We start from the raw sequence: 27,416 nt of genomic DNA on the forward strand, positions 1-27,416 counted from the left end.
TCTAACTCCGGTAGGTTAGTTATAAAGTCTATCGAGATTTCCTAGAAGAAACGGTCGGGTACCGGTAGGGGTTTTAGGAGGCCGTGTTTGTATTCCCTCTATACCTTATTACGTTTATAATAGTTGCAGTTCCGTAGGAATTGCCGTACCTGCTTCGACTATAGCGGCTAGTAAAAGTCGCGACCTAGTATAGAAGCAGTAGAATCCCGGCCGGGATAGCCGTAGAGCGGCGAGTCGTAGATCGACTAGATAATCTTCGTACGTAGTATATCCTACTATAGTTCCTCGGCCCCTATATCTTTATATTCGGTTTCCGTCGTCGCTAGGGCTTCTAGAACCTAGAGCTTGCCGCGGTAGCGAAGGAACCCCTTAGGGTCTATTATATAATCCCCGATCTAAATTTTTGCTTTAATTTCCGGTTATAATGTTCTGCCTCCCTTACGGATTTTTCGTACTACCGTCTAGTATACCGTATCTTTCTCGATAATACTCTTCTATATATCGTTTATCTCTAGGTCCTAGAATAGTTTAGCGCTTTCCGGCGAAGGCTACGCGGGCTCTGTTTCGTTCGCGAGTAGGGATAACGGGATCGCCTTCGTTATACGCGGGAAGCTACGGATAGTAGTACTAGAAATCTAGACGTTTTCCGGCTAGTTTAGAGAGAGGTCCGGTTCTAAGAATCTCCGGAACCTCGAAAGCTTATCGTCTTAGCCTAACGTATCTTATTCTCTCCTTAATAAGGTATCCGGTAGGATAGCTTCGATTCCCGGCCGGTAGACTAAGGTAAACTAGTACTTCGCTAGTTCTTCCTACTATCGGATCTGTCTTTCGGATAGCTAGCGCTTTACTATAAAGTATTCTAGGTTCTTATAGTCCGTCTAAATCGTAAAGGGGCTATATAATTTTAGCTCGGAGTCCTAAAACTTAATACTAGATACGACTGCGAGCATTTCCTTATCGTAGATATCGTAATTAATCTCCGCCTTGTTTAGTTTCTTCGAAAAGAAGCCTACCGGTCGGCGGACTCCCGCCTTTTCTTAGATAAGGGCGCCCCTAATCGCGAACCCGCTATAATCCGTCTTAAGGAAGATAGAGAGGGACGGGTTCTACTAGGCAAGTACCGGGGCGCGGCAGAATTTGTCCTTTAGCGTCTCGAACGCTTTATCCTATTCTTCTCCCTAAGCGAACAGGGTTCCCTTACTAGTAAGCGTAGTTAATAGCGCGGAGATCTTAGAATAGTTCGGTACGAATATGCGGTAGTAGTTCGTAAATCCTAAGAAACGACGAACTTCCTTTTAGGTCTTAGGTGCTACCTATTTTCGTACGGCTTCTATCTTTTCGGGGTCGGCTAACACTCCTCCTCCGTTAGCGTAGACGATAAACCCTAGGTACTTAATCTTTTTCTAGGCGAATTCGCTCTTTTTAATATCGAGGTAAAGGCCTCCGTCCTAAAGCTTCTTAAGTACTGCTCTTACCTTACGGAAATAGTCTTCCCTCGACCCGCTCGAGTAGATAACTACGTCGTCTATATATACCGACGCGAAGTCGTCTAGATACTCCTATAGGAGAGTGTTAATATACCGTTAAAATATAGCCGGGGCTCCGGACAAACTAAACGGGCATACTAGCTATTCGAACGAGCCTAGCCTCGTCCGGAAGGCCGTCTTATACTCGTATCCTTTTGCTATTCTAATCTTATAAAAGGCCGAGACTACGTTAACCTTAGTTAACTACCGGGCCTCCGTTAGGTTCCTTATAGTGTCTAGGATTAGTAGGAAGGGGTATCTGTCTTACTTCGTTAGAGCGTTAAGCGCCCTATAGTCGTAGTAGAACCGCAGTCCTCCCCCGGGCTTCTTAACGAATAGTATAGGCGCCGCCGCTTCGGAGTTCGCCGGTCTTATAAACCCCTTCTTTAGGAGCTCGTCTAGCGACTTCCGCAAGACTAAGAGTTCTTGTTTCGATATACTATAGAGCGGACCCTAAGGGAGTTAAGGCTAGGATCCGTCTAGTTTCTCCTAGAGTTCTATCGTATAGTCGATACTAGGGCGATAGGGCGCTAACTTATCGGCTTCCCTTTAACAAAATAGCGCGGCTATATCGCGAACCTCTAGGAGTAGCTTCTTTTTTAGCTCCTCGATCGTCGGGTATTCCTTCGTCTTTAGGGCCTTTTTAATATCCTCGGCAATTGTCGCGGCAAGTAGGCTTCTTACGGCGTTAATCGTAGCGATATTCCCGTTCGTATCGACCTCGCGGTAATAGCGCCCTTCTTTAATCTAATACCGAGCCCTCCCGTAGTAGTACTATCGTTTTTTAGGCGTAGTCCGGACCTTATTATATATCTTCTATAGGTTCCCTAGGATAAGGGGAAAAGCTAATCCCGGTACGACGTAAGCGTATACCGTCTATTAGAATCCGTTAATTTCTATCCGGAAGGCGACGACTCCTACAATTTTCGCGTCTTATATTGCCGTAGACGCTCCTTTTACTTCTCGGGACTTACGGCTAATATAGCTAAGTCCGAGGCCTTTAGCTAGGCCTGTATTAATTATAGCGTAATACTAGCATCCTTCGTCGATAAGAGTAGAAGTTCCGACGTTATTTTCGAGGACTATATCGGTATATATAAGATTCCCGTTTATGTCCTTTTTAACTTCTTCCTATTTCTTTACCCGTACTCTATCTACTCCCGACTCCTAACTACGAGTAGAAGTTACTCTTTTCCCGAGTCGGAACTGCTTAAGTCCGACTATTCTTCTATATCCTCTAGAATAGGTTATACGGAGGCGATACTAATCTTAGTAGGCTAAGCCGGCGGGGCGTACGGGCAATCTCGAATATAGTATCCGCTCGCTCCGTAGCGGAAGTAGAGTCTTTTCTCCTTACGCTTCTCTCTTTCTATAGAGTCGACCTATTTAGCCCTAGGTTTCCCCGCTGTCGATTGTTAGGCTCCGCGGTTCTTTCTACGGGAAGCGTTAGTTTAAGCGGGATTTATAACTACGTCTCTATTAGAGTCGACCTTTAGGTTCGCCGTAGGGGCTATATAGGGGGGAATAACGACCGTAGGACTCGCTACTTCTTTCTTCCTTTCTTACTAGCGTTTCGTAGCTTATTTAAACTAATCTGTCGACTCGAGGTTCGTTATAATCCGCTCGACCTCCTCCGTATAGAGATAGTAATCTTTAATCTTTAGTACGGCGGTAGTATAGGTCTTAGCCGCGTTCGAGAAGGTGTTCTTTAAATAACCAATTTTCGTATCGTCTGTCTAACGGTCTCCGCCTACGCTTAGTAGGAGGCCGTCGAATTCTAGCTAGTAGTCGTACTAAGGTTGTCCTTAAGAGTGCCTTAGGGCTTAGAGTTGCTCTAGCGCCTTTATAGCTTCGTTACTATCCGCGAAGACGTCCTCGAGTTACTAGAAGAAAGCTTCGGGGTCCTTTCCTTTCGTAAGGCTTCCTCTTTCCTAGAAGTAGCGTATCCTAGCGCGTTCCTTTACCAGCAGGGTATCGTATACAGTGTCCTAGTAGTAATCTTCGGAGAGCTTTAGTTTTAGCCCGGAACGAACTCGGTACGAACTCCTTAGTCGTAGTAGGTAGTCCCGGAACGACTCGGCTTTCCTATCCTACGATAGTAGTTTCTACTCGCGGGATGCCGTTATATTTTAGCCGGAAGCCGAGAGAGTTTCTAGTAGTCCCTTTAGGATCTCGTTCGTAGACTAGTCTCGTACTAAACTAGCTTCGGGAGGCCCGGGCTAGCGAGACGCTTCCGCTTATTAGAGCGCGGAACGAGTAGCCTATAGCTAGGCTTCTATCGTCTACTATCTAGTATAGAGACTCTCGAAGGCACGATAAATCTCGTCCCTAGTTATCTCTAGTACGGTAGAGGCAGCGTTCCCCTAGCTATCTTGCTCGGGTTCCTAATAAACCTTAGCGTTTCCTATATTAAAGATCGAACCTAATATTACGGGTAAGCAACGCGTACGCAGATGCTAGATATAAGACTTAATAGGTTCGATAAAGAGCTAAGTCTATCTACGTAAATCCGAATAGTTTTGTATAGTACGCTAAGCGCTAAGTAGTAGGTTAGAGTCGCGCAGGCCGAATGCCTAAGGCTAGCGCTTTCTACCTAAGGCGTAGCCCTTTACAAATATACTAGCGGTAGAGCTAAGTACGCAGGTAAAGCTAGTCGCTTACTAAGGCCTTTATTAATGCCCTATTACGGTCGTAGATAACGAGGCAAGGCTCTTCTACGCCGTATTCCGATAGCAACTCCTATATATAGCTAATAGCTACTAAATACTGTTTAGTAGCCTATCTAGGTATAAACATAAGCGCTAAAGGGAAGGTCTAGTTGAATTGATTAAGTAAGGCGATTACAAGTAGCGGTATACTATAATCGTTAGTCTTGTAGGTGCAATCTATAACTATAATATCCGGACAATTCTTATAGATATTAATTATCTTAGGGTACGAGAAATATAGCTATTCTAGCCGTCGCTTACCGCTTAGTCTAGTGCCGACGGCCTTCCGTACAAAGTAGTTCTATTATAGGAGGTCCTCGATCGTTTTATCTACTACTAACTTGCTAGCGAGTCTTAATTTCTTAGCCTTTTGCTAGGTATTTAAGATGTCTTGTAAAGTAGCTAGTACGACTACTAAATTCAGCCCTCTGCTCGAGAAACGAGCCTTAATAGCCGTCTTAATCTGTCGATTAGAAGCACTAGCGGCTCGTAGATTAAGTATCTCTTAGACAATCTCGGTAGTACGGTAACGCCGTCGGTAGTTAGCTAATACTATTAGATTAACTACTAGATAGTTATAGTTATTGCTATTAAACGTAACGGTCTATTAGCTATTATTAGGGTTAGTCGAGTCCTTAGCAGTTATCGTTATAGACTAAGGGCAATCGTATAACTTCGAGCGGCCTTTACGCTGCTTTACTATTAGATTAAGACGCCTTCGCTCTTCTAATTTGTCTCTCTTAGCCTATCGAACAGTAGGTATTAAATACCTAGTATAGCGGCGCTAGAAGGTCTATAGAATATAGTCTATATTAAGTCGGTTACCTTGCTTCTTCGTCTTAAACCCCTTCTCTAAAGCGAACGTTTCTATATATTCTTTAGCATTAATAATACTATTAAACACCTAGTTTTCGGGGTTCTCGATAGTTGCGTATACTCTAGGTTTATAGGCCTTAGCTTCTAACTCGCTCTAGTTACTATATTCGTCGTTGTTACTAAAGTTATAGACTAGTTAAGAAGGAGTCTCGATTTCTAAAGGAGGTTGTTCTTACTAACTAACCCCGCTAGCACCGCCTTTACTACCGCCTTTACTACCGCCGTTACTACTACTACTATATTCTTTACTATTATTACTGCTTAGCGGCAATAACAGCGGCGGCAACCTCTCGCTACGTACGCCGCGTAGTATAAAACGAATAGTAGTATAGCCTGCCTCGTACTACGCTAGCAAATTATTAAGAAACGGTAGTATTAGGTTTAGTGTCTTAAAACTATTATCTAGCTTACTAGTTAACTAGGTATCGAGACTATCGTATCTAGCCTTATACTCGAAGCTAACATACCGCTAGTAATACGAGCGCTCGCTTTCCGCTATATCTTCTTAGAAATCTAAGAGAAACTGCTTTAAATAGCGCCGATTAATACTATAGAAGTATTCGTAGCCTTCTATATCCTTAGGTCTACATACTGTCTCGATCTACAATCTAAGGCCTCCGAGGTTACCTAGCTTCGGCTCTTATACCGGCCGCAGCCTCTTACCACACATCTCTTGAAACTAGCGCTTTCTTAGATTATACAGCTTAGGAGACAGAGCGGCGGCGGCGGCGGCGGCGGCCTCGGTTTGCAGCTGCGCAGAAGGGCTCAACAATATAGCCAATATTAGGTACAAAAGGGCGGCGACAGAATGGCGACAGTGAGGTGTATACAATAGCGACAGTGAGGTGGAAAATGGCTATCTAGCGGTGGAGGAGATGACTAACAAATTTGCCTTAGGCCTCCTCCGCGATCGGATCACTGATTTATGAATAGCCGGGGCTGATTTACGAATAGTCGCGCCCGTTGAGAAGTTGTGCTGCGCTGCGCTTTGGCTTCAATAGACAACGTTATTACCTTCGTCGAGGATCATGTCTGACAAGATTAAGTCGAAGGATCTGAGCTACGACTCGTCATTGCCACCATTTCTGCAACGTCTCCATGAGCAAAAGGCCGGACGTGGCGACACTGATCGCCACGAGCGACCCATCGCTCGTGCGAAAAGAACCAAAAATCCAGACGATGATGATGGTCCCACTGTCGTAGACGACAGCGGAGAGACCGTGTCCAAAGCGCAACTCGAGGAGATGTCCCAGGAAGCCGCAAACGAAGTACAAGACACGTCAAGCATCAAAGGAGAGCTCGATCCTAGCACAGAGCCAAAGGCATCTGGAGCTCTTCCGGACAGCAATGCGAGCACTCGACGCACCGAGGCCAGTGTTACAGACGGCACGGCACAGAAGAAGCGCAAGGCTGCGAAGGTGATCGGCAACGACGAGGAAGCTGGTGGTGCGGCCGCGCAGGACTCCATGAGAACAACGGCAAAGAAAGTCAAGAAGGCAAAGCCAGTCAAGCTTACATTCGAGGATGATGAGGAAGGTTGAGCAGTGGCAGGACGGCCTCTTCCCACGACAACCAACGAAGCACACAACAGCGCAGCTACGTCGCACGACCCAGTGATATTAACCTATACCTCGATCCACTCGAATAGCACTTCGGATCTTCAATGAGGGACTCGAGCTCTCGGTAAGTCGTTTCGTAAATCATTCTTCGCATGATGATCTCTAAATATTGGAGCTGTCCTACAAAACCATGAGGACACACCTTTACCGTATACGCAAAAGATCTGACAACTACGAAAAACACATATTTCACCTCAGACGTCTGACAGCAGACCGACCCTGGCTGACTCGATGCAGGACCTCCGTCAAGTGCCGCAACATCATCTTCAGGCCTTCATGTTTGCTTGAATAGTGATCAGTGCAGAACGTCATCATATCCGAAGAGCGCTCTAGACTTCCAGATATTGCATGAGTTATCTGCACAGATCTGTTTCCGCGGGACTCACCAGTACATGAAGCTTCAGCAATGGACCGGCACTCGAGAATCGGCGAACTACTCAAACACCCTCAACGTGTCATACATCACATTCGGTTCATTTAGACACAGTCAACTCTGGCCATGATATCTCGTACATGAAGCTCACGATGCAGCCTCCGAATCGGCCTTCCAATGAGTTCCGTCTCTACCATTCCGTCTGGAAAGCTCAGCACGTGGCAAGCCTCTGCAAATCTGTCTCACACAGGCCGAATCCAGCTCTATCTGAGTAAGTATGTCAATCAATCAATGATTTGTCTCGCGACAGCGCAAGATCGATCACTCCACAATTTTGATGATCTTCAGCGCCTCGAAGATGGGGCGTCGCCAGCAGTTTCCCGTAAGCTGGGGAGCGAATTTATGATTCTGTCTAAAAGTAAATACACATACACAAGCAGGTGTACATCGGTCTTCGTTGGATGCTCATCATGAGCTAAATACTCAGATTGTCCACACCGCCGGCATCTGAGTAATAAGCTCTAGCGCAGACGAACTGAGCACCCCGCCAAGCCAATGTCTTTTATTGGACTACAGGCGGTCTCAGTCCCTCGCCCCATGTGCTGACGTATGCGCAAGACGTCCTTCGTTCCGCCTTCAAGGCTATCATTTCCAGCTTTGTAAGAGAAGTAGAAGCTGAGGTTAACAGCTGATCAGTCATGTAGTATTCTTAGGGCGTGATCAGACCCCCTTCGCTTTGAAAGTGTTTATATAGGTATCTTCTCTTTCTCCAAATTATTGTTCATTACGGCTGTGCCATCAATTGCAAAGAAAACTCAATATGCAAAGAGACATGCTCAAGGAACGACTCGCAGACATTGAGAGCGAACCAGTCCAAATCAAGGCATCCATATTCGCGTACATTCAGAACGGCCTGAAGACGAACCCCGATGGAGCAGCGGTCGTTAGCACATTCCAAGCTTATGATCACCTGGCAGATCTGACGGAAATATCGCGAAGCTCGGCAGATAGCAGCATGGCAAATGGCAGTCCGGGTTGTCTGGTATGGACCTACAAGCAACTACACGCCGCATCTCTGAAGGTCTGTACTGGATTGATGGCTCTTGGCGTTGAGCCAGGCATGAGAGTCGTTACCTTGGTTCCGAATCGTGTCGAGTGGCAACTCGTGTTGTGGACGATGAGTCTGCTTCGGGTCACTTTGTCTTCGCTGGATCCTGGCGCAACGACCAAGCCACGCCGTGCAGAGCTCCTAAATTTCATGTCCCAGATCCAACCAGATGTAATCATTGTTGCGGACTCCGAAAGTGCCAATGCTGTCGAAGAAGCTCTGAAGAGCCAGGGAAGCAGATCGCCTAAAGCCAAGATCCAACTCGATGGCATTCCCAACTCGCCGTGGATATCTCTGCCCGAGCTAGTTCAAAGTGGTGCCAGCCATCCAATCGACACTCAAAAACTCGAGTCTTCTGCTTTGGAAGCCGACCCCGACCGTCCAGCCCTTATAATGTTCACGTCAGGTACGTCCTCCGGTAACCCCAAAGGCTGTCCTCGCCACGTTGGATCGATTTGTCACGTACTAGAAACTCAGGATTGGGGACCACGACGCTTCACCTCATCTTCACGAGCACTCGCCGCCACAGCAAATTTCCGAATCATCGCCCCAACGATTCACCTCGCCCTCTGGAAGATGGGTGGAGCGGCAATTCTACCTGATCCAAGCCAAGGCATGAAAGGCTGGATCTCAGCAATTGAAACTCACCGCGTAACCTTTATGCTTTTCATTCCAGCTCTCCTCCACGCTTTGGTCGCACACCCGGATTTCGCCACATCAGACATGTCAAGCGTCGAAGACATAATGCAAGGCGGCGATATGATAACCCGCGATCTCCTCATAAAAACTCAAACCGCATTCCCCCATGCCAAACTCGCAGTAGGTCACGGCATGACCGAAGGCGGCGGAGTCTTCTCTTGGGTATGGTGGGACAAGAAACCAGACCAACTTCCCTACTTCGCCGACTCAATCGCTCCTTTGGGAAAAATTGCTCCAGGCGCTCGTCTTCGAATCCGTGACCCCGAAGCGGGAAAAGTTTTGAGAAGGAATGAACCAGGTGAACTTTGTGTGCGATGTGAAAGTAACGTGAGACATTATCTGAATCATATCAATGAGGATACTTCATTCTACACTGACGATGAAGGACTACGATGGTTCAGAACCGGCGACCTCGCCATAATCAATGGTCACGGAGTTTTTTACATCCTGGGCAGGATCAAGGATATAATCAAAAGATCTGGAATTCCAATCACGCCTGCAGCTTTGGAAAGTTGCATTGAGAAATTCACTGGCTCATATACTTCCGTCTTAGCTTGGCCAGATGAAGTTTTGGGACAAGTTCCTGTGGCTGTCGTCAAGGATTTGGAGGGGAGCGGGAAGAGTGAGGAGGATGTGAAGAAGGAGGTTGTAGAGAAGTTTGGCGAGGAATATGCTTTGGGGCATGTGGTGGGATTGGAGCAGTTGGGGTTGGAAAGTTTTCCTCTTAATGCTACGGGCAAGATTATGAAGACTGAGCTGGTGCCGAGTTTGAAAGAGTATATGGCGAGAGAGGGAAAGCCTTCTTCGTAATGATCCGCGTAGTCGAGCTCTACCCGAATGGCGATGCTACGTAGTCGGAACCGCAGTCTCTCCGTTTCTCGATAGCGCGACCACGCGGTCCGCGTCGCTTTTGTAGCCTGTTACGCTAAGCTGGAGTTGAGAGGCGCAGGTAAGAGTAATTATAAAGCTCTTCATCTCTCGTCTATTGACTGCTTAGGCGGAGCAATCAGACTCCGCCTTACCATAGTGCCGTGCATTTCAACTCGATGATGTGGCCTGGAGGATAATCTAACACCTAGGAGCTAAATGGAGCCAATATCCCGGGACGCCTTCGCTAAAAGTTCATGGAAGTATATGCAAGATGCTTCCTTCTCATCATCTCAAGATCTCGGTCCAGTTCGGCGTAAAGACAAATTTGCCTCTGATCTGTCCCATGCCCATGCCTACTGCAGGCTCTTGATCCTCAGGAGCTGGCTCCCCCTCCTTCGGCTTCCCGTCTGGGACACTGGCGATGAGCACGTTTTGCAAGAAGGTAGCGTCTGCACCCTTGCCCAATATAAGACTTGTCCCGCCCCAGTCCAACGTCGCTTTTCCAGACTTATGTATTCGTAACTTGCCTACGTTGCCAGAAGGTAGCTTGGGTTGGGTATTCTTGGATTCGTCATCATTGACCTCCACGGTCTTCTCAGCTGTTTGATCTACATCCATCGCTTCACCTTCTCCGTCTGCCTCCGCAGTACCCGGCTCAGGCTTAACGCTGACAGGCATCAGATCGGGCAGGACAGGAGGAAATTGAAAGATGTAGACGTTTTGGTTGCGACTTTCTTCCGCGACCTTCAGCTTCTCCAGCTTGGCGTTAGCTTCAGCCATCGCCGTGTCGCCTTCTGCGTCAGGCTGCACAGCATCTTTGGGTATTTGGCGGCCAAACTCGACGCGTATCTGTCGGAGGTCATCGTACTGGCGATCCCATTCGTCCTTCTCGGCCTGAGTCTGAAAGCGAGGTGGATCGGGAATCTCAAAGTCGGAAAGATCGTCATCGAGAGCATCTGCTGTCGCTTTTATCCTGGCCTTGGCTCGCCGTCTGCTTTCGGGTGAGACTGGAAGGTCTCTCGAGGGGCTTACGATCTCAGCTCCAGTACCAGCAGTCGCAGGATCTGGCGTTCGTGGTCTCGTTTGACGCTCGTCCTCAGTAGATTCCTGCTTGATAGGATGTTCGTTCTCCTCAGTTTCCGAGGAGCTGTACGTCGTGGGTCGTTTCGGTATGGCGCTGGAACCCGTAAATTCGACATCTTTTGCCTTTTGTTTTCCCTTCCTCTTTTCGGAGACAGCTTCCGGGGCGTCACTTGACTCAGGCGAGTCTTCTTCGACAGTCAGACCTATGGCTCGCTCCTTGTGAGGTACCCGCGATAACCGTACAGGAGCGAAGGGGTCTTCAAGCGGTGGTTCATCTCCAGTCAGGTCGATTATTTGCAGCTGATCAATGTCCTGCTTTGGACCAACCTGGCCCTCAGCTTCGTCCTCGTCACTTGAAATATAGCCTCCTTCCTCGACTTTGATCGGGCGCATACCACCCATATCCACGTCAAGTTCGTTCTTAATGCCCATGCCACCGCTGGAGTAAGAAGGACGAGATGTTCCACCAGTACCCGATCCTCCACCCGACCCTCCAGATGTATGAGTGCCTCTCCCACCGCCTCCACCACCACCTCCTCCAATGCGCCTACTTCCCCATCCACTCCTGGCCTCGGCACTTGCCTGTCCTCCGCCAAACACACCTGTCGCGTTCGACTCATGCCGTTGACGATGGGCATCTCCCATGTGTCCTCCTCTCCCTCTGCCACCACGCCCTCCTCCTCGTCCGCCACGATCATTACCCCTGTAGCCAAACTTTCGCGCATCTTTGGCGTCCTTCTTGGCCTGCTCAGCAGCAGCTTTGGCTTCAGCTTCCTTCTTCTTTGCTTCGGCTGCCTCTAATTCTGCTCGAGCCGTTGCTGAACGTCTCCCAGCGAACTTCGGCTTTGGAGCGATCGCCGGCTTGCCTCGCGCTGAAGATGACGGTCGCGACACTGGACCACCACGGCTTGGCGGTGCAGGTGTGCCGGTTGGAGTTGAAGAAATTGATACTGGCGTGCTTGCGGATGGTTGTTCTGCATTTTGGGCTGCACCAGGGCCTTCTGTTTTCACTGGCGCAGTAATGCCGCCAGCAGGAGGCTTCTTGGGAGGCATTGTCGTGGTATAGGTTGGTGTTATCGATCCATAGCGTTGTCAATGTCCTTCACTCTGGAGCTCGAATCTTTTTTGACGTGACTCGCGATGCCGCCCCGCCCCGCAGCCGAACTTGTGAACCCTGCTAGCGCTACGTCACATGCGATGCTTGCTTGGTTGCCGGGCCAAAGTCGTTTGCGTGCGACAACAAGGCGGCAAACGCTGATGCCTTGCCTTGTCTGCGAAGACTCTCCGCGCACCACTCGGGTGATGTTCTGCTTGTGATTAGCGGATGCGGATGCGTGCACAGACGGCGCCAACAACGATGTAGAGTCAATGCGGTAGGCGTAGTCGATGTTCACTTTCCTTCGTCTTCGCAGGGAAGAAGTGCTCGAGGATTTGTGCGACACCTTCGCCGACATCACCGTCCCGCAGCTGCTCCCGAACTCAACTTCCAACATGGCGATGCGACCTCACACTTCGCTCGATCAATACCACTCGACGGCAAGCAGTCCCAGTCTGCGCAGTCGCGAGCCCATCGACATGGAGCGACCATTTACGCCGCCCGATGCAGACGGCGGAAACGTCAAGGTCGTTGTTCGAGTGCGCAAATTTGTCAAGAGAGGTATGCGTATCGACATGGCGCTACTTCATCTATAGTGCTGATTGTGGGCTAGAAATCGACAAGCGATCGCCGTGTATCATTCGCATGAATCCACTTACACAAGAAACAACCCTGCTCCCGCCTGAGCTTACAGAAGAGGAGGCCAAGAACACTCGCAAGCAATACGAAGAGAAGAAGTTCACCTTCGACAAGTCTTTCTGGTCACACAGCGATTCCGATGCACATTTCGCTGGCCAGTCGCATGTTTACGATTCTTTCGGCGAAGACTTCCTCGACCACAACTTCGATGGCTACCATACTTGCATCTTCGCGTACGGTCAAACGGGTAGTGGCAAGTCATACACTATGATGGGTACCCTCGATCAACCAGGTCTCATTCCTCGCACATGTCGAGGCTTGTTTGAGAGAATAGAAGCGGAGCAGAATGGCAGTATAACATACAACGTCCACGTCTCGTACTTCGAGATCTACAACGAGCACGTCAAGGATCTGCTCACACCGAAGACAAATCCGCCCACCTACCTCAAGATCAGAGAAAGCAAGAGCGATGGTGTCTACGTTCAGAATCTCTCGGACGAACCTGTCCGATGCTACGAGGACATTGAGCGATTGATGAAGGTGGGCGACATGAATCGGACGACGGCGAGCACAAAGATGAACGACACATCTTCACGATCACACGCTGTCTTCACCCTCACTCTGAAGCAGATCCAGCATGATATCGCCACAGACAGCACGATCGAGCGAGTCGCTCGCATGAGATTGGTGGATTTGGCAGGCTCAGAACGCGCGAACAAGACCGAGGCCACGGGAGCGAGACTGAGGGAGGGTAGCAACATCAATCAGTCCCTCACTACTCTTGGCCGAGTCATTGCTGCGTTGGCGGATCCAAAGCGCCAGCGAGTGTCGCGCATGACCGGTATGGCGAACCAACCGAAGCGTCGAGCAGAAGTCGTGCCCTACCGAGACAGTGTTCTCACATGGCTGCTCAAAGATTCTCTGGGCGGCAACAGCAAGACAGCAATGGTTGCCTGCATCTCGCCCACCGACTACGAAGAAACTCTCTCGACACTTCGCTATGCAGACCAAGCCAAGCGTATCCGCACCAAGGCACACGTCAACCAGGATGCTGTGTCGGCAGCGGAGCGTGATGCAAAGATCTTGGAAATGCAAGAGACCATCAAGCAGCTCCAACTTTCCGTCAATGCTGCTGCAACCCGCAAGAGAGACGAAGCTGATCGCGCCCGAGACGAGTTGGAAGACTATCAACGACAAGTCAGCAAAATGCAACGCGCCATGGAAGAATCTCGCGCAGTATCCGAAGTCAAGATTCGTGCTCTCACCCAAGAAGTGGAAGATTTACGTCCACAGAACGAAGCCTTGAAGACGGAGATCGAGGCTCTGAGATTGCATCTGAGACTGGCCGTGGGCGAGCTGAAGAACCCGATCGTCATTCCCACAAACTACGAGGATGAGGAGAATAGTGAGCCATCTGAGTACGGAGAGTCGGACCATGATAGCGGCATGGACGACGGCTCCTCGATGTTTGGTGATTTCGAACACGATGTTTGGCAGGCTGATGTCGACGAGCTCTTGAAGGACCTGGGGCTGTTCAAGCGTAAGGTAGCAGACGACAAGGCTCGATTCCCCCATCCTGGTGACCAGCAGAGAAGACCGGCCATGGCTGAGGTGAGCGCTAACAGCGTGAGCTAAGATTGTCGTGTTGACTAGTCGGAGCTGGATTGAGTGATTAGCGTACAGCGATTAGCAAGAGTATATAGTTAACGAATGGATGAGCATGGAAATAATCGAATGGCACTGGCACGGCACGGCTAAGGCAGCGGATTTCGCACAGCTTTGCCCTCAGTCTTGCCGGAGCCCTGATCTCACGCGGACGCGGTCCGATGTGCACTTCGAAAGATCAGGAGACCTGGAGTCAGACTTGTCATTATGAACAACCTGCTCGCCTACCGATCAGCCCTTTCGACGACCGGCAAAAACGCCGCTGCTTCTGCTTCGTGCGCTGGGAATGCTCGTGGACACAATGCTATACCTTTTCATCTATCTCAATGAATTAGATACCTAGGGGCATTGATGTAGGAAGGCGACTATACACGCTAGATTTATTTTGTGTTGCCAGCACTGGAAAGTGTCGTGTGAGAAAGCAATGACGATGCCGGGTGAACTCGGCGAGATCGCAAGAGCCAATGAGAGCCATCCTTTGCTAAGCTAAATCTTGAGCAGACTTTCGAGCTCCAGACGACAAACTGCACACCATTTCCCGCGCCGACATAACACTCCATACACGACCGCTGCATACGGCCAAGCACCAATTGCGACCTCCTTTCCCCATTGACCCGCTCGACCTCTCCGCTCCTCCCCGCCCACCGCGATGACGATGCTGCGGATTACTCCTCTCCTCCGCCGGCTCCCTAGCTCATTAGCATCCACACGCGCGACCGCTGCATCACTCACACCTCTCGCACGGTCGCAGCAAGTGCGGAATGCTCACGCTATCTCCAATCCGACACTCGCCAACATCGAGAAGCGATGGGAGGCCATGCCGCCACAAGAGCAGGCCGACCTATGGATGGCTCTTCGGGATCGCATGAAGGTTGACTGGAACGAGCTTACGCTCCAGGAGAAGAAAGCTGGTAGGTCACAAGGCTCTTATACCTGGGTCTGAGATTGTATTGCAACACTTTGGCAGTATGCGCGTGTAAGACGGCGGTGCTTGGGAAAAGGCCGGGAAAACACCGGAGGGAACTACGAAGAGCGATACGGAGGGCATTGGGATCGGAGGATGGCTTCAGAGAACATATATGCCTAACTAATGCACTCACAGCATACTGGATTGCCTTTGGGCCCCATGGACCACGCGCACAGGATCCTCCTGGCGAGAACGCTAAGGTCTTTCTCTATACGGTAATTGGCATTATGGTAGCAGGCGGTATCTTTGGCATCACTCGCTACTTCGCGCGCGGCACACCACACACGATGAACAAGGAGTGGCAGGAAGCCACCAATGAGTATATGAGGGTAAGCATATGAGGCACAGGCAACGCGTTGCGCACATGAGCTAGAGGCCATGTCCTCGCGTCCTCCCCTGACCGGAACTGTCTTACTGACACTTCATTCCACAGGACAACAGGATCGAGCCAATCACCTTCGTTGGCAATCCAGACTACAAGGGCCCAGGTGCCGTGCAATCACCACCAAAACCAAAGGAATAGATCTAGCTCTTGGCTACTTGGTGCGCAAATCATGGACTATTAGAGCGGTTCTCGCATAACGAACGCAACTCATCAGGGCGTATTTTCCCTTTGTGCACTGTAGAACGAGATACGGCAAAAGAAGTGTGGAGAGTAGAGGAACCGCTTTGTATCTTACTACCAGCTGCAACGTGTGTGCCAACTGTATAAAGGAAGCGGAAATGGCATGTTTGAAATTTTTTTCGGCCTTTTCATTCCTGACATTCATGACTGACTTCGCAGCATCCTGGCTTGGGGACTCACCAGATTGCCAGCTGCGACAGAGCTGGAGAGCTCTTACTTTGCACAGATTGCTAGTCCCCAGGCGAGAACGATAACTGCCACGGATGCTCTCTCACATTCTTATGCAGCAGTATAGAGACTTGAAGAGCCTTTCATCTTTCTGCTAGTAGTGCCGTGTGGACGGTATTTGGAACGGTCGGCTCTAATAGTACCTTGCCATGTGGTCATCCTCGGGCCTCCAACTATCCAGAACGCGCCAATTGACATTCCTTCGAGGGTCGCCATCTACACCCTTGTTTCTGCCGTCCATATCCTCCTCGCTAATGACCCAGTCCCGATCAAGCGGCTCCCACTGATCAGGATGGAGTCGCGGGCACCGAACCAGGCAACTCAGACCATTTCGGCACAGACTATGCACGCAAGTCACTCCGGCCCTCTTGCAAGCTCCACACTGACCGCGTTGGTCGCAGCGCTCACCTGTGCGCCAGCAGCGAAGGCAGACGGAACGACGCCGATTGAACATTGTATTGAAGTCCTGACGTGTGTCAATGTGTGATCTTTTAATTGTAATGAGAACGGAAACCAAAGGCGGCTTACCTCAGACCTTATGTCTTGAATCTCAAACTCCTCAGCATCTCGTTTCCTGGGTACAACGCTTGCGAGCCCTGGACATCGCGTATCGGATTCTAGACCCTTGTCCTTGACTGCACATGAGGCATCTTTGTTCAGCCAGGTACTGCGAGCTTGTACCCGCTGCTCGTACCCGCGCTGCACCCGAGGCTGCTTTGGAAGCTTGGAAGAAGTCTTTGGGCTCTCCAAGTCTTGAGGCTCGGGAGACAATGAGTCTATTGGGTCTTGGTCGGGTTCCTCCTTGTCCTCTTCCGTTCTCGTCTCGATGCCGAGCAGCTGCCATTGATGAGGCCGCAAGATTTCTGGCTTGACTTTGGAGGGCTTGAAAAACATGGACAATTTTCTGAGATTCGTCAGTCTGGATCCATAGAGAGAGGAAGTCCTCGAGAGTCTGTGCGCAGATTTTTGCGAGCACTCATGTTCCGATCGAACTTACCTCAATGCTGCTCCTTCATCGTTAAAGGTACTGCCGTCGAACATCTCCCGATAGAACCTGGTGCCAGGTCTCTCTAAAATCTCGAACCCTCCAAATGTGACTGATCCGGCCATTGCCTCGTTCTGGTCCCGCAGAGACTGCTGGGCCAGTTCACGTTTTTCGCCCAGGTCTCTATCCGCTTTGATGGAAGGCGCCTTCTGATCCATTTCACCCTCGAAGCTTCCACGTTTCCCTTCTTGTGTACTACCAATCCGGCTACTGCGCAGCGAGCTTTCGCGTTTCAGTCGAGCGTGTAACTTTGTGATCTCCAGCTGTTGGGACTGCGCTTGTTGGGCCAGCTCATCTTTCTCGCAGATGGCATCTTGGTAAAGAAGATCCTTCTCGTCTATCTTGTCTTGCAGCAGGCGATTCTTGGTCCGTAAAACTTCGGTTTCTGCGCGGAATTCTGCGCGAATGGTCTCTCGAGCCTGCTCCTTGAACTGAGCCAGCAGGCCGTCCAAGTCAGACAGCTCGGGCATTTTCTGGAGCAGCACTTCGAAATGGGACTAGAGAAGTGACCGGAGCTCTGATCACTTTTCTGAATTGTGAAAAGGCGATCTTACTGATTGTTGCCTGGCTAACGCCATCGATTGAATCGCAGAAAGTGAGTGAGACTAGAACGCCGAGACACAGGGTGCGACAGAGCAGCTTCACCAAGTTCTGTTCGATGCCGAAGTGGAGCCTTGAAGCATCTTTTGTGTCACCAACTCGCGAAGGCATGCGGATGTCCGTCTGGGGCAGGCTGAGTTTGGAGGCCAGAAGTCTCCAGTTGAGTCTGAATACCAAAAGCTGCTCCAAAGTATCAAGCTCATGATCGGCCTGGCATTAGAACCATCGACCGATGGCAATTTCTACATCTGCTTCCAATCATTCGCCAACTCCCACGCATACCCTACTCGATAGACCTTCTCCTCCTCCCACCATTTACCGATGACTTGCATGCCGACCGGCAATTTCACGTCGCCATTTCCAGCGGAAGGCCCTTCCAGGCACTCAATCTTCCAATCGGCATTGCCAGCACTGGATGTCCAGTCTGGTTGAAGTGCTTCGAGTGAAAGGAGACATACAGTGCATGGTATTCGCACACTACCGCCCTGGTCGGCTCCTACACTCATATCAACCTCGCCAAGCGCAACTAGTGTACCGCTACCGCTGCTACTCCCTCCGGCTGAGTAGCCTTCGGCATAGGGATTCTCTACAACTCCTGTCGCAGCCGAGTGTGAAGGTGACTACAAGGAGAGACATCGCAAAGCATTACAGAGAGAAGTTCCCCTACAAGCCAGGATCTCGGACTGGTGGCTCGTAGAATACTTCAAATGCACCTGAGTCTTTTTGATGTCGAGCCCTTCTTCATCCAGTTCTCGTTGATATCGACTACATCCCATTGACCACGTTCCCTTCCCACTGTCCTGGATGGAGGCGTACACACCGACCGCTGGCGCAGTTCTTACCACCTGGACAGCTTGTATAAGCGGTCTTCCCGTCTCGAATCGCAAGAGGAACATTGCCCATAGGAGCTGCAGTATCTTCCATCAACGCTGGAATTATTTCGTTGCATGCATTCGTTCTATCAATGCCCATCGCAATCTTCTCGGCTTGCCGAGCAGCCTTCTCGCGTGCCAATACAGCTTTTTCCGCCTCCAGGGCGACATTGGATCGACTGGAATCTGCCATTCGGTTATGTTCTTCGCATTTGTGGATCGAGCTTCCGCGAACTGTCTGCTTCCATCATCAACTTGCTTCTTTAGAGCTCTTATGGTATCTTCACTCTCCTTGACATCCTTCTCAGCTGCGATGATACACTCTTGAGCTGTGTCCAGCGCCTTCCGAAGCTCTTGCCTATCTTGTTCCGCAATCTTTCTGGTATCCTCTGCCGCCAGGACACAGCCTTCAATATCTCAGAGGGTGCCAATTGTGGGTTGCAGCCATTCCACAACCATAGCTGGTCAGGGCGCGAGGTCCATATCGTCGGCTCGTGCCTCTTTGGCAACCCAGAAGCTTCATGATTCCTCATATTGAGATGCAAGTCCCAGAAGGACTGGTGTACAAACGGAACTGTGGACCTACAAGTGTCAACCTGGAACCTGCTGCAAGTACGCGATGAGGCGCGTCATGCTGCGAACACCATGTTATATCTCTCGGCACTGTAATTTGTCGTATCAGCGTCATCATTGGATAGTCGAATCAAGTAAGAGCTTGCACGCCTGTCCAGATGACTGCAATGTATCGGCATTTTCGCTGCCAAATAGCAAGGTTTGGTGACGCAGGGTAGAATATTTTGCGTGCAGAGCAACGCGCACAAGCAATTCTGGTCTGTTCATAGTTGCAAGCCTCAAAACCTTGAAACAAGGACATCTATAAATACTTATCCCTGGGGTCTGTTAGACTGTTTCTCGGCCAACATCGTTGCAGGAAGCAGAATGCAAGACGACTTGGGAAGTGAGTGCTCGGGCTGGCGAATATCTTGGATTGCACTATGCCACAGGTTGTCCACCATAGGCGACGAGCTTCACGACTTGCATTTATCATAGATCGTGCTGCAGATTATTTGTGCATCTTCTATCCGACGGTGATATGGACCTCTACGTTCTTTAGAAAATGCTCTACCAGGTAGCTTCTAATCACTAAATCTCATAGGCAAGGTCTACCTAGCCAGATAACGCCATTGCTGGCAGCCTGGGACACAGTTCGCCGGGAGACAGACATACGCAATGGCCACGCTACTGATAGCTAATGTTTATCGTGAGCCTTCGGTCGGTCATTGTGTGTGATTCACTTCTGACTGCTGGACTGCTGCGACCAAAAGGCGGGAACACTGCGTTTCTGTCACTGAAGGTCAGTGGGGAAATACCGCCATGTCATTCGTTGTCAGAGCGTCGCTGCTTAGTGCTCTTGCTGCACCTTCTCTCGCTCAGTTTTTACCGGCTCCAACGGACCTAAATGCAAGCAAAGGATACCTCGATATACCAGTGCGATCGAAGCTGGTGCCAGAAGGCACTTGCGAGTTGACGCCAGGCGTAAAGAGTTATAGTGGCTACGTCGATATTTTTGAAGATCAGCACATCTTCTTCTGGTTCTTCGAAGCACGCAACGATGATCCGACGAAGGCACCTCTTACAGTTTGGATTAATGGCGGACCTGGATCGCCTAGTATGGGGGGATTGTTTGAAGAGATAGGCCCATGTTCTGTGAAAAAAGATGGAAAGGTATATTACAATCCATATGCGTGGAAGTCAGTATTTGCAAGAGGCAAGCTGAGACATCAGTGAGACTAACACTGTCCAGCAATGCTTCAAATATGATCTTCATTGATCACCCGGCTCAAGTAGGTAAGCAAACGCCGAAGAAGTAGTAGCCAAGCAAAGATGCGGATTCTCTTGTTCCTGAACGAGCTATCTGTTCAGCACGGACGCGATAGGATTTCGCATGAGGAATTCACACGGCCAATTTGCTTGCATTCTGGCTGCATAATTGTCACAGAAAGGACATTCATGGATCCAAAGATCGTTTCTGACAGCCGCGGCAGGATTTTCATATTCGAAACCAATCCCAGGCTACATGAGGAAAGGGGAGTTCGTTCAACTCCCCAACAACACCTGCCCGGACTACGCAGCGGATCTACACTGTGGCACTTATTCCTACCCGAACCAAACCGACACCGCAGACTCGACCGTCAACGCAGCACCATCGATGTGGAGGACCCTCCAGGTGACCTTGCACCATAAGTGGCTGCAAAAGGAGCATGGCTGATTATGCTTAGGGGTTCATGGGGGCGTTCCCAGAATATTCGAGGAATGGGTTCAATTTTGCAACGGAATCGTACGGAGGGCACTACGGTCCGATCTTCAACGATTACATTGAGAAGCAGAACGATCTGATCGCGGCTGGAAAATTGGAAGGTGCTCACCACATCAGCTTAGAGACTGTGCTGATCGGCAATGGATGGTATGACCCGTTGGTACATAACGCAGCATACTACAACTTTACTGTAAGTGAATCTGTAACACTTGTCCCTTTCCGCGAAGATTCATGACAGCGCGTGCAAAAGCCTTCCAGCTGCGGTACCTCTGCCCTCTTCGTTTGAGCTGAACCTCTTACGACGCCTGATTGAGACATGTGCTGATCAATCCTTTTTGGCTTTCAGGTGTACCCAGGCAACACCTACGACTATTCGCCTTACAATGCCTCCACTGAAGCTCAGATCTACAATGCCATGTGGGGCAAAGGGAATTGCCACGACCAGACCGTGGACTGCAACACGAGAGGCATTGACTCCATCTGTTCCAAAGCGGACAACTTCTGTGGTAATCAGGTCGAGTTCACTCTGGGCAGGATCACAGGCCGAGATGAATACGATATCCGAGAGCTGAGTCCGGGTCGTTTTCCGTACAGCTTCTACCTGGACTACCTGAATACACCAAAGCTGCAGAAAGCCATCGGGGCTTACGTCAATTTCACCGAGTCTAGCAGTGCTGTCGAATATACTTTCGAATCGACTGGAGACGATGGACGCGAGGAGGGCATCTATGCTGCACTTCGTAGACTTATCAAGAAAGGCATTTACCTCGTGCAGTATGCCGGAGATGCAGACTACAATTGCAACTGGTAAGCTATCAATCCTGCAAGAGATCTGGTTCAATGCTTACACAGAATATCTAGGCTCGGAGGTCAACAAGTTGCGAAGAACATCAAAGCACCCGGTTTCTCCTCCGCTGGCTACGTGAACATTTCAACTTCCGACAATATCGTCCACGGCCAGGTGAAGCAATCCGCCAACTTCGCTTTCGCTCGCGTCTATGAGTCTGGACACCAGGTGCCATTCTACCAACCACTTCTCGCACTCGAAATGTTTGAGCGAGCAATCTCAGGCAAGGACATCGCGACTGGTAAAGAGAGCTGTCGGCACAGTGACTACAAGACTGTTGGTACTGCTGAGAGTACTTATCGTGAAGGTAATGCTACTATGCAGACCAAAAAGTTGCCAAAGGATGCTACTTACAACACAACGACAAACACCCCGAATCCATACAACTCGACTTCCAACTCGACTTCCAGCTCCTCGTCAAGCAGTACGAAGAAGCCGAAAAAGAAGAAGAGAATGTTCAAGCCCTCTTACGAGGATCTCAGATGTAGATAAGAGACATCTTCAGTGCCGACACGCCTATCGAAGAGGAGCTGGTATCATGGTCTTGGAGTTCTGAGTGTTCCAGAGAATATACTGCTCACACCTCATCAGAGGGCATCTTGCATCCGAAGCTCATATGTAGAAGCTAGAAACAGTCCAGATATCACAAATTACTGAAACGCAAGCTGATACTTGAGAAAACTCCCTGTCCTCCGAAGAGAGATCATAACTTTTTTTCTATTTCATGCTCTCATTCTGCTAGTCTGCTGGTCTGCTAGCTACGTTCATCCATGATACGTCAAACCGCATGCCGAAAGTAGGGTTGGGACTCTGGCTTCCTGAAAGTAGGTGTGCTTTTCGCCATCATTTCCATTCGCTTATGCGTTGCCATCAACCTTGGCAATGTAGGCCAAGAGATCAACGACACGGCGGGAGTAACCCCACTCGTTGTCGTACCAAGAGACGAGCTTGACGAAGTTCTTGTTGAGGGCAATGCCGGCCTTGCCATCGACGATGGAGCTGTGTGGGTTGCCGTTCATGTCGCTGGAGACGATGTCGTCGTCAGTGTAGTCAAGGATGCCTGCGGAATGTGTCAACTTCTGCAATGTAGCGTTGTTCCTCAATCTGCTGCTTACCCTTAAGCTCGCCAGCTGCGGCATCCTTGAGCGCCTGTGTAATCTCCTCGTAGGTAGCTCCCTTCTCAATGCGGCAAGTCAGGTCAACAACGGAGACGTTGGAGGTTGGCACACGCATGGACATGCCAGTAAGCTTGCCGTTGAGCTCTGGAATGACCTTGCCGACAGCCTTGGCAGCACCAGTTGAGGATGGGATGATGTTCTGAGCGGCGGTACGGCCACCGCGCCAGTCCTTGCCGGATGGTCCGTCGACAGTCTTCTGAGTTGCAGTGTAGGAGTGGATGGTGGTCATGAGACCCTCAATCATGGTGAACTTGTCGTGGATGACCTTGGCGAGAGGAGCCAAGCAGTTGGTTGTGCAGGAGGCGTTGGAGATGACTGGAATGTCGGAAGTGTAGCTCTTGTTGTTCACGCCCATGACGAACATTGGTGCGTCAGCAGATGGTGCAGAGATGACAACCTTCTTCGCGCCACCCTTCAAGTGTGCCTGAGCCTTCTCAGTGGTGGTGAAGACACCAGTCGACTCAACAATATAGTGAGCACCGGTCTCGCTCCATGGAATGTTGGCTGGGTCCCTCTCCATGTAGAAGCGGATGCTCTTGCCATTGACAATCAGACCCTTGTTGCCGTCGACCTCAATTGTGCCGTTGAAAACACCGTGTGTGGAGTCATACTTGAGCATGTACGCCTTGACAGAGTCAGCGGAGCTTTCGGAAGCTGCACAGAGCCCGCCCGAGCCATGAACCGGCAGTATGGGCTCTATCCTGACCTACAGCGTAGTGTGGCTCAATGAATGGGTCATTGACGGCCAAAACCTGGACATCGCCGTGCTGGATGCTATTCTGCGTCAGTCCTCTTGACTGTATATAGAAGACTCCTTGCTCTTGATGAACTCACGCATTGCGGAAGACAATGCGGCCGATACGACCGAAACCGTTGATACCGACCTGTTCGCAGCCTATCAGCGTTTGTTTTCCCTCCATCTCCGGCGGTGTGGTGGGCGGTGTGGTGGGCGGTGAAACGTACGTTGACGACCATGATTGCTGTGTTTCTGGATGATGTTTCTCGAGTACTTGTCAGTGAGAGTCGGAGACAAAGGTGGTGCGTTGCTGCTCACAGTTGGGGGAGATGATTGATTTTGAAGTGGGCTGGTGGGGTCGGTCTGCTCACAGTACTTGCTCAACTTTTTAAACTGAGGCTAGCTCGAAAGCTGCTCGTGCTGCTAAGGTAAGCGTGCCCAGCTCGCGCTAGCCACGCGAGATTCGCGGACCCCGGTAATTCATTAGCAATCGCGAATCTGTACTGTATTCTTATATCTATCTCACCTATAGCAATATCTAGAATTTAAAAAAATATACTTAGAAATACTACTAACTAAATAGCTAAAAAATATTTCTTTACTATAGATTTTTTTTTATAAAATTAAGAGTAGTAGAAAACAATATAGAGACTTTATACTATATAATTCTAAAATAGTAGACTATAGAAAGTAAATTAAATATTTAAATATTTAAATATATATAACTTCTCTACTAGAGAAAAGGCTCGATTTAATTCGGTTTTATTATAAACTATATATAGTATAGAAGTATAGCTAGTATGTTATAGTACTACTAAGCTATATATACTATTTTATTGCGAGCGAAGCTCGCCTTATAATAGCAAGGAGAGTACTACTCTACGTTACTAAATATACACTTAGCTATACGTAACGCTAAGCCGACCCCGGATTTTAGAATCCTGTATACCTAATTGGTCAATTTCTACAAGTGGAGACTTTCGGAGCTAGCGCCGGTATCTCCGAACAAGCGCCGACTTCCCGAACAAGCGCCGAATTCCCGAACAACCGCCGACTTCCCGAACAACCGCTAGTAAAGCCTTTTGCCTTCCTTCTAATACTTCAAATATATAGTAAAATATATAGTAAAATATACAAACAATTAATAAGAAAATTAATAAGAAAATTAACTAAAACATTAATAAAAGAATTTATAAAACAACTTTTAATAAAAGAACCTATAGAAAAATTAATTTTAATTATAGAAAACATACGATTTAAATTTATAAAATTACTAAAAAATATTAAAGGAACGAGAGCGAGAATAAGAGCGAGGAACCCTAAAATTCGCGGCTCCGCTATACTAGGTATATATAAAATTTAAAAACTCGCGGGCGCTACCGCTATTACTACGTAAGTAGAAGGAGCAGAAGTACTTACGTACGGGTACTATCCTAGTTAGTAAAACAATTAACAAAACAACAAACAAAACAACTAATAAAACAACTAATAAAACAACTAATAAAACAACTAATAAAACAACTAATAAAACAACTAATAAAACAACTAATAAAACAATTAATAGAACAATTAACAAAACAATTAATAAAACAATTAACAAAACAATTAACAAAACAATTAGTAAACTAATTAATAAAACGATAAATAAAACAATTAACAAAACAATTAACAAAACAATTAACAAAACAATTAACAAAACAATTAATAAAACAATAAATAAAACAATAGTAGAACAATTAGTAAGGCAATTAATTAAATAATTAATTAAACAATTAGTAAAGCAATTAGTTAAACAATTAGTTAAACAATTAATAAAATAAATTATATTCTAGTAAATAAATAACTTATAATAAAGTTAAAAAGAAGGTAAATAATAAACTAGAGAAGAAACTAAATAGTAAAGCAAATAATAGATTAAATAAAAAACTAGAGAACAAAGTAAATAATAAACTAAATAATAAGCTAATTAATAGACTAAATAATAAGCTAGTACTAAACTAAGTGTTACGAAAGCAGGCACAGGCATAGGCTAGGTAAGAGGCCCTAGCCTACTATAGTATATACTTCTCTAAGCCTAGATAGACTTAGAATAATTATCTACTTTATAATATACGATATATAACAAAATAGTAGCTTCGCTTCGAGCACTAGCGTAAAACACGCACTAACCGTCTCTAAACGGACTATCCGAACTACAGTTTACTATTCCCCTCTCTAAGGCGAAAGTCCTCCGCGCCGAAGGAGAGTCCTAACGAACTACTCTAATACTACTTTCCGTACTATTAAACGCCGCAGCTATACTACAAGAAAGAGGCTGTAATTTAGTACGAAAACATACGAGACCTACTAGCGAATCGGCACGGAAATTAACAATAGACCTAGCCTAGCGCCGCGGCGCGCTTTACGCTCCCTCTATTAATACCCTTACTTGCTAAGGGTAGGAACGACATTTCGGGTTAGCAGGAGCTAGGCACCTAACCCTCCTAACTTCCCTTTTTAGGTACAAGGATATAGAAGGTTCCGATTACTCTTACGGTAGCTACTACGTCTGCACCTACGGTTAATATTAAGACGGTGCCCTATTCCGTCTCTTAGCGAACAATATCTACGTCTTAATATAGGAGCTTATAGTATTAAAGGACTAGGAATCTCCGAACGATCCGCCGCCTATAGCCTAGAAGAATTATACTCTTCCCGAATTAAAGGAAGATAGATACTACCTAGTTTATATAGTATATATACTACTAGCCTTCTTAAAACTAAAGTAGTGTCTAAATAAGCTATTTAAGAAGGATCTTAGATATAGAGTTATCGCTATTACTAAGTAGTACGAGGATCCGGAGAAGGCTAAACCTCTACGTCGCCTAAGGTCGTAGTCCCGCGTTCTAGATATAAACAAAGACGCAACTCCTAAGCCTTAAATACACGCTAAGATTATTAGTTCGTAGATTAACGACAACTCTCTATCGCTTTCCGCTACCCGATAGGTATATCGTCTAACTTCGTACTAGTCGGATAGCCTATACTTCGCTTAGTAGCTAGTAGAACACCTTAAGTCTACCGACGAGAGTCCGGCCGCCGGCGAGAATTAGCTACGTCGCCGCAAGGTTTATATCCCTCTACGACTAGAGAAGTAGGGCGTCCGCCGCTTAATCGAGGAAGAGAACTTAGGCTAAGCTAGGCCTAATAGACGTAGGGAGTCCTTTAAAATTAACCCGCTAATAGGTAACGTTTTTAAGAATTTCGGTGCCTTTTATAAAAACGACCCGCCTCCTAAGCCTTGCGAGAGCTTATTAATCTCGGTGTCTAGCAGTTCGATACTTAGCTTACTACCGGATTCCTAGCTAGAAGGAGAAGACATATTAGGTAAGTAGGCTCTAGAATCTATAGTACCGGTAAACGGTATAGCCGGCGCTAAATAGCGAGATAAAATTAGACAAATAAAGTCCTAGGTAGCTTAGTAGCTAGCCGAGCAACGCACTAAGGTAGATAATAATCGAGCTACGGATCGTATACGTCTATAGAGGGCACTAGACGAATAGCGCGAGGCTTACGAGATCGAGATATAGGCCTAAATCTAACAAGCGTTTAACGAAGGCTATAAGGAGGCTATAAGAGCTAAGAACAAAAGCAGAGATAAGGGTATAGAAGCTAGTAGAGCACTACCTCCGACAGCCTTAGAATAGCGCTATACTATCGATACGAATAGCATCCCTAAATTGTTCCTTACCGACGAATA

The 27,416-nt window shown here is 48.2% G+C and overlaps 8 protein-coding genes across 8 annotated transcripts; 5 read left to right on the forward strand and 3 right to left on the reverse strand.

Annotated features, from left to right (window-relative positions):
- Positions 1-6,138: 6,138 nt before the first annotated feature.
- Positions 6,139-6,651, forward strand: MYCFIDRAFT_82111 (uncharacterized protein; the record flags this gene model as incomplete). The annotated part of the gene is made up of 1 exon (XM_007924640.1): positions 6,139-6,651. One exon carries the CDS (start codon positions 6,139-6,141, stop codon positions 6,649-6,651), a length of 513 nt encoding a protein of 170 aa, XP_007922831.1.
- Positions 6,652-7,904: 1,253 nt separating this feature from the next.
- Positions 7,905-9,719, forward strand: MYCFIDRAFT_39722 (uncharacterized protein; the record flags this gene model as incomplete). The annotated part of the gene is made up of 1 exon (XM_007924217.1): positions 7,905-9,719. A coding segment is annotated over one exon (1,815 nt), but the record flags the coding sequence as incomplete, so codon positions are not given.
- A 345-nt stretch (positions 9,720-10,064) lies between these two features.
- On the reverse strand, positions 10,065-11,915 carry MYCFIDRAFT_82113 (uncharacterized protein; the record flags this gene model as incomplete). Its single annotated transcript, XM_007924641.1, has 1 exon — positions 10,065-11,915. One exon carries the CDS (start codon positions 11,913-11,915, stop codon positions 10,065-10,067), a length of 1,851 nt encoding a protein of 616 aa, XP_007922832.1.
- A 438-nt stretch (positions 11,916-12,353) lies between these two features.
- On the forward strand, positions 12,354-14,232 carry MYCFIDRAFT_194316 (uncharacterized protein; the record flags this gene model as incomplete). Its single annotated transcript, XM_007925363.1, has 2 exons — positions 12,354-12,519; positions 12,572-14,232. 2 exons carry the CDS (start codon positions 12,354-12,356, stop codon positions 14,230-14,232), a joined length of 1,827 nt encoding a protein of 608 aa, XP_007923554.1.
- Positions 14,233-14,387: 155 nt separating this feature from the next.
- MYCFIDRAFT_59363 (uncharacterized protein) lies at positions 14,388-15,976 on the forward strand. Its single transcript, XM_007924438.1, has 3 exons — positions 14,388-15,173; positions 15,365-15,558; positions 15,663-15,976. Exons 1-3 carry the CDS (start codon positions 14,912-14,914, stop codon positions 15,750-15,752), a joined length of 546 nt encoding a protein of 181 aa, XP_007922629.1. The 5' UTR covers positions 14,388-14,911; the 3' UTR covers positions 15,753-15,976.
- A 460-nt stretch (positions 15,977-16,436) lies between these two features.
- On the reverse strand, positions 16,437-17,597 carry MYCFIDRAFT_194318 (uncharacterized protein; the record flags this gene model as incomplete). The annotated part of the gene is made up of 3 exons (XM_007925364.1): positions 16,437-16,548; positions 16,618-16,986; positions 17,080-17,597. The coding sequence occupies 3 exons, from the start codon at positions 17,595-17,597 to the stop codon at positions 16,437-16,439; spliced, it is 999 nt and encodes a 332-aa protein (XP_007923555.1).
- A 2,376-nt stretch (positions 17,598-19,973) lies between these two features.
- On the forward strand, positions 19,974-22,255 carry MYCFIDRAFT_131870 (uncharacterized protein; the record flags this gene model as incomplete). The annotated part of the gene is made up of 6 exons (XM_007925365.1): positions 19,974-20,350; positions 20,404-20,447; positions 20,645-20,826; positions 20,879-21,106; positions 21,263-21,723; positions 21,778-22,255. The coding sequence occupies 6 exons, from the start codon at positions 19,974-19,976 to the stop codon at positions 22,253-22,255; spliced, it is 1,770 nt and encodes a 589-aa protein (XP_007923556.1).
- Positions 22,256-22,437: 182 nt separating this feature from the next.
- On the reverse strand, positions 22,438-24,039 carry MYCFIDRAFT_210431 (uncharacterized protein). Its single transcript, XM_007925366.1, has 6 exons — positions 23,996-24,039; positions 23,905-23,942; positions 23,776-23,825; positions 23,652-23,715; positions 22,879-23,566; positions 22,438-22,823 (listed from the first exon to the last, which is right to left on the reverse strand). The coding sequence occupies exons 2-6, from the start codon at positions 23,914-23,916 to the stop codon at positions 22,621-22,623; spliced, it is 1,017 nt and encodes a 338-aa protein (XP_007923557.1). The 5' UTR covers positions 23,917-23,942; positions 23,996-24,039; the 3' UTR covers positions 22,438-22,620.
- Positions 24,040-27,416: the final 3,377 nt, after the last annotated feature.

The sequence above is a fragment of the Pseudocercospora fijiensis genome, assembly GCF_000340215.1.
Source record: "Pseudocercospora fijiensis CIRAD86 unplaced genomic scaffold MYCFIscaffold_2, whole genome shotgun sequence".
NCBI classification, from domain to species: Eukaryota; Fungi; Ascomycota; class Dothideomycetes; order Mycosphaerellales; family Mycosphaerellaceae; genus Pseudocercospora; species Pseudocercospora fijiensis.

Bases quoted from the DNA above. Each gene is read 5' to 3' on its own strand.
- MYCFIDRAFT_59363 (XM_007924438.1), top strand. From the start codon at position 14,912: ATGACGATGCTGCGGATTACTCCTCTCCTCCGCCGGCTCCCTAGCTCA. The intron at 15,174-15,364 runs GTAGGTCACAAG...ATGCACTCACAG, and splicing joins GCTCCAGGAGAAGAAAGCTG to CATACTGGATTGCCTTTGGG. The intron at 15,559-15,662 runs GTAAGCATATGA...TTCATTCCACAG, and splicing joins CCACCAATGAGTATATGAGG to GACAACAGGATCGAGCCAAT.
- MYCFIDRAFT_210431 (XM_007925366.1), bottom strand. The intron at 23,716-23,775 runs GTGAGTTCATCA...GACGCAGAATAG, and splicing joins CGCATTGTCTTCCGCAATGC to CATCCAGCACGGCGATGTCC. The intron at 22,824-22,878 runs GTAAGCAGCAGA...CACATTCCGCAG, and splicing joins CGCAGCTGGCGAGCTTAAGG to GCATCCTTGACTACACTGAC.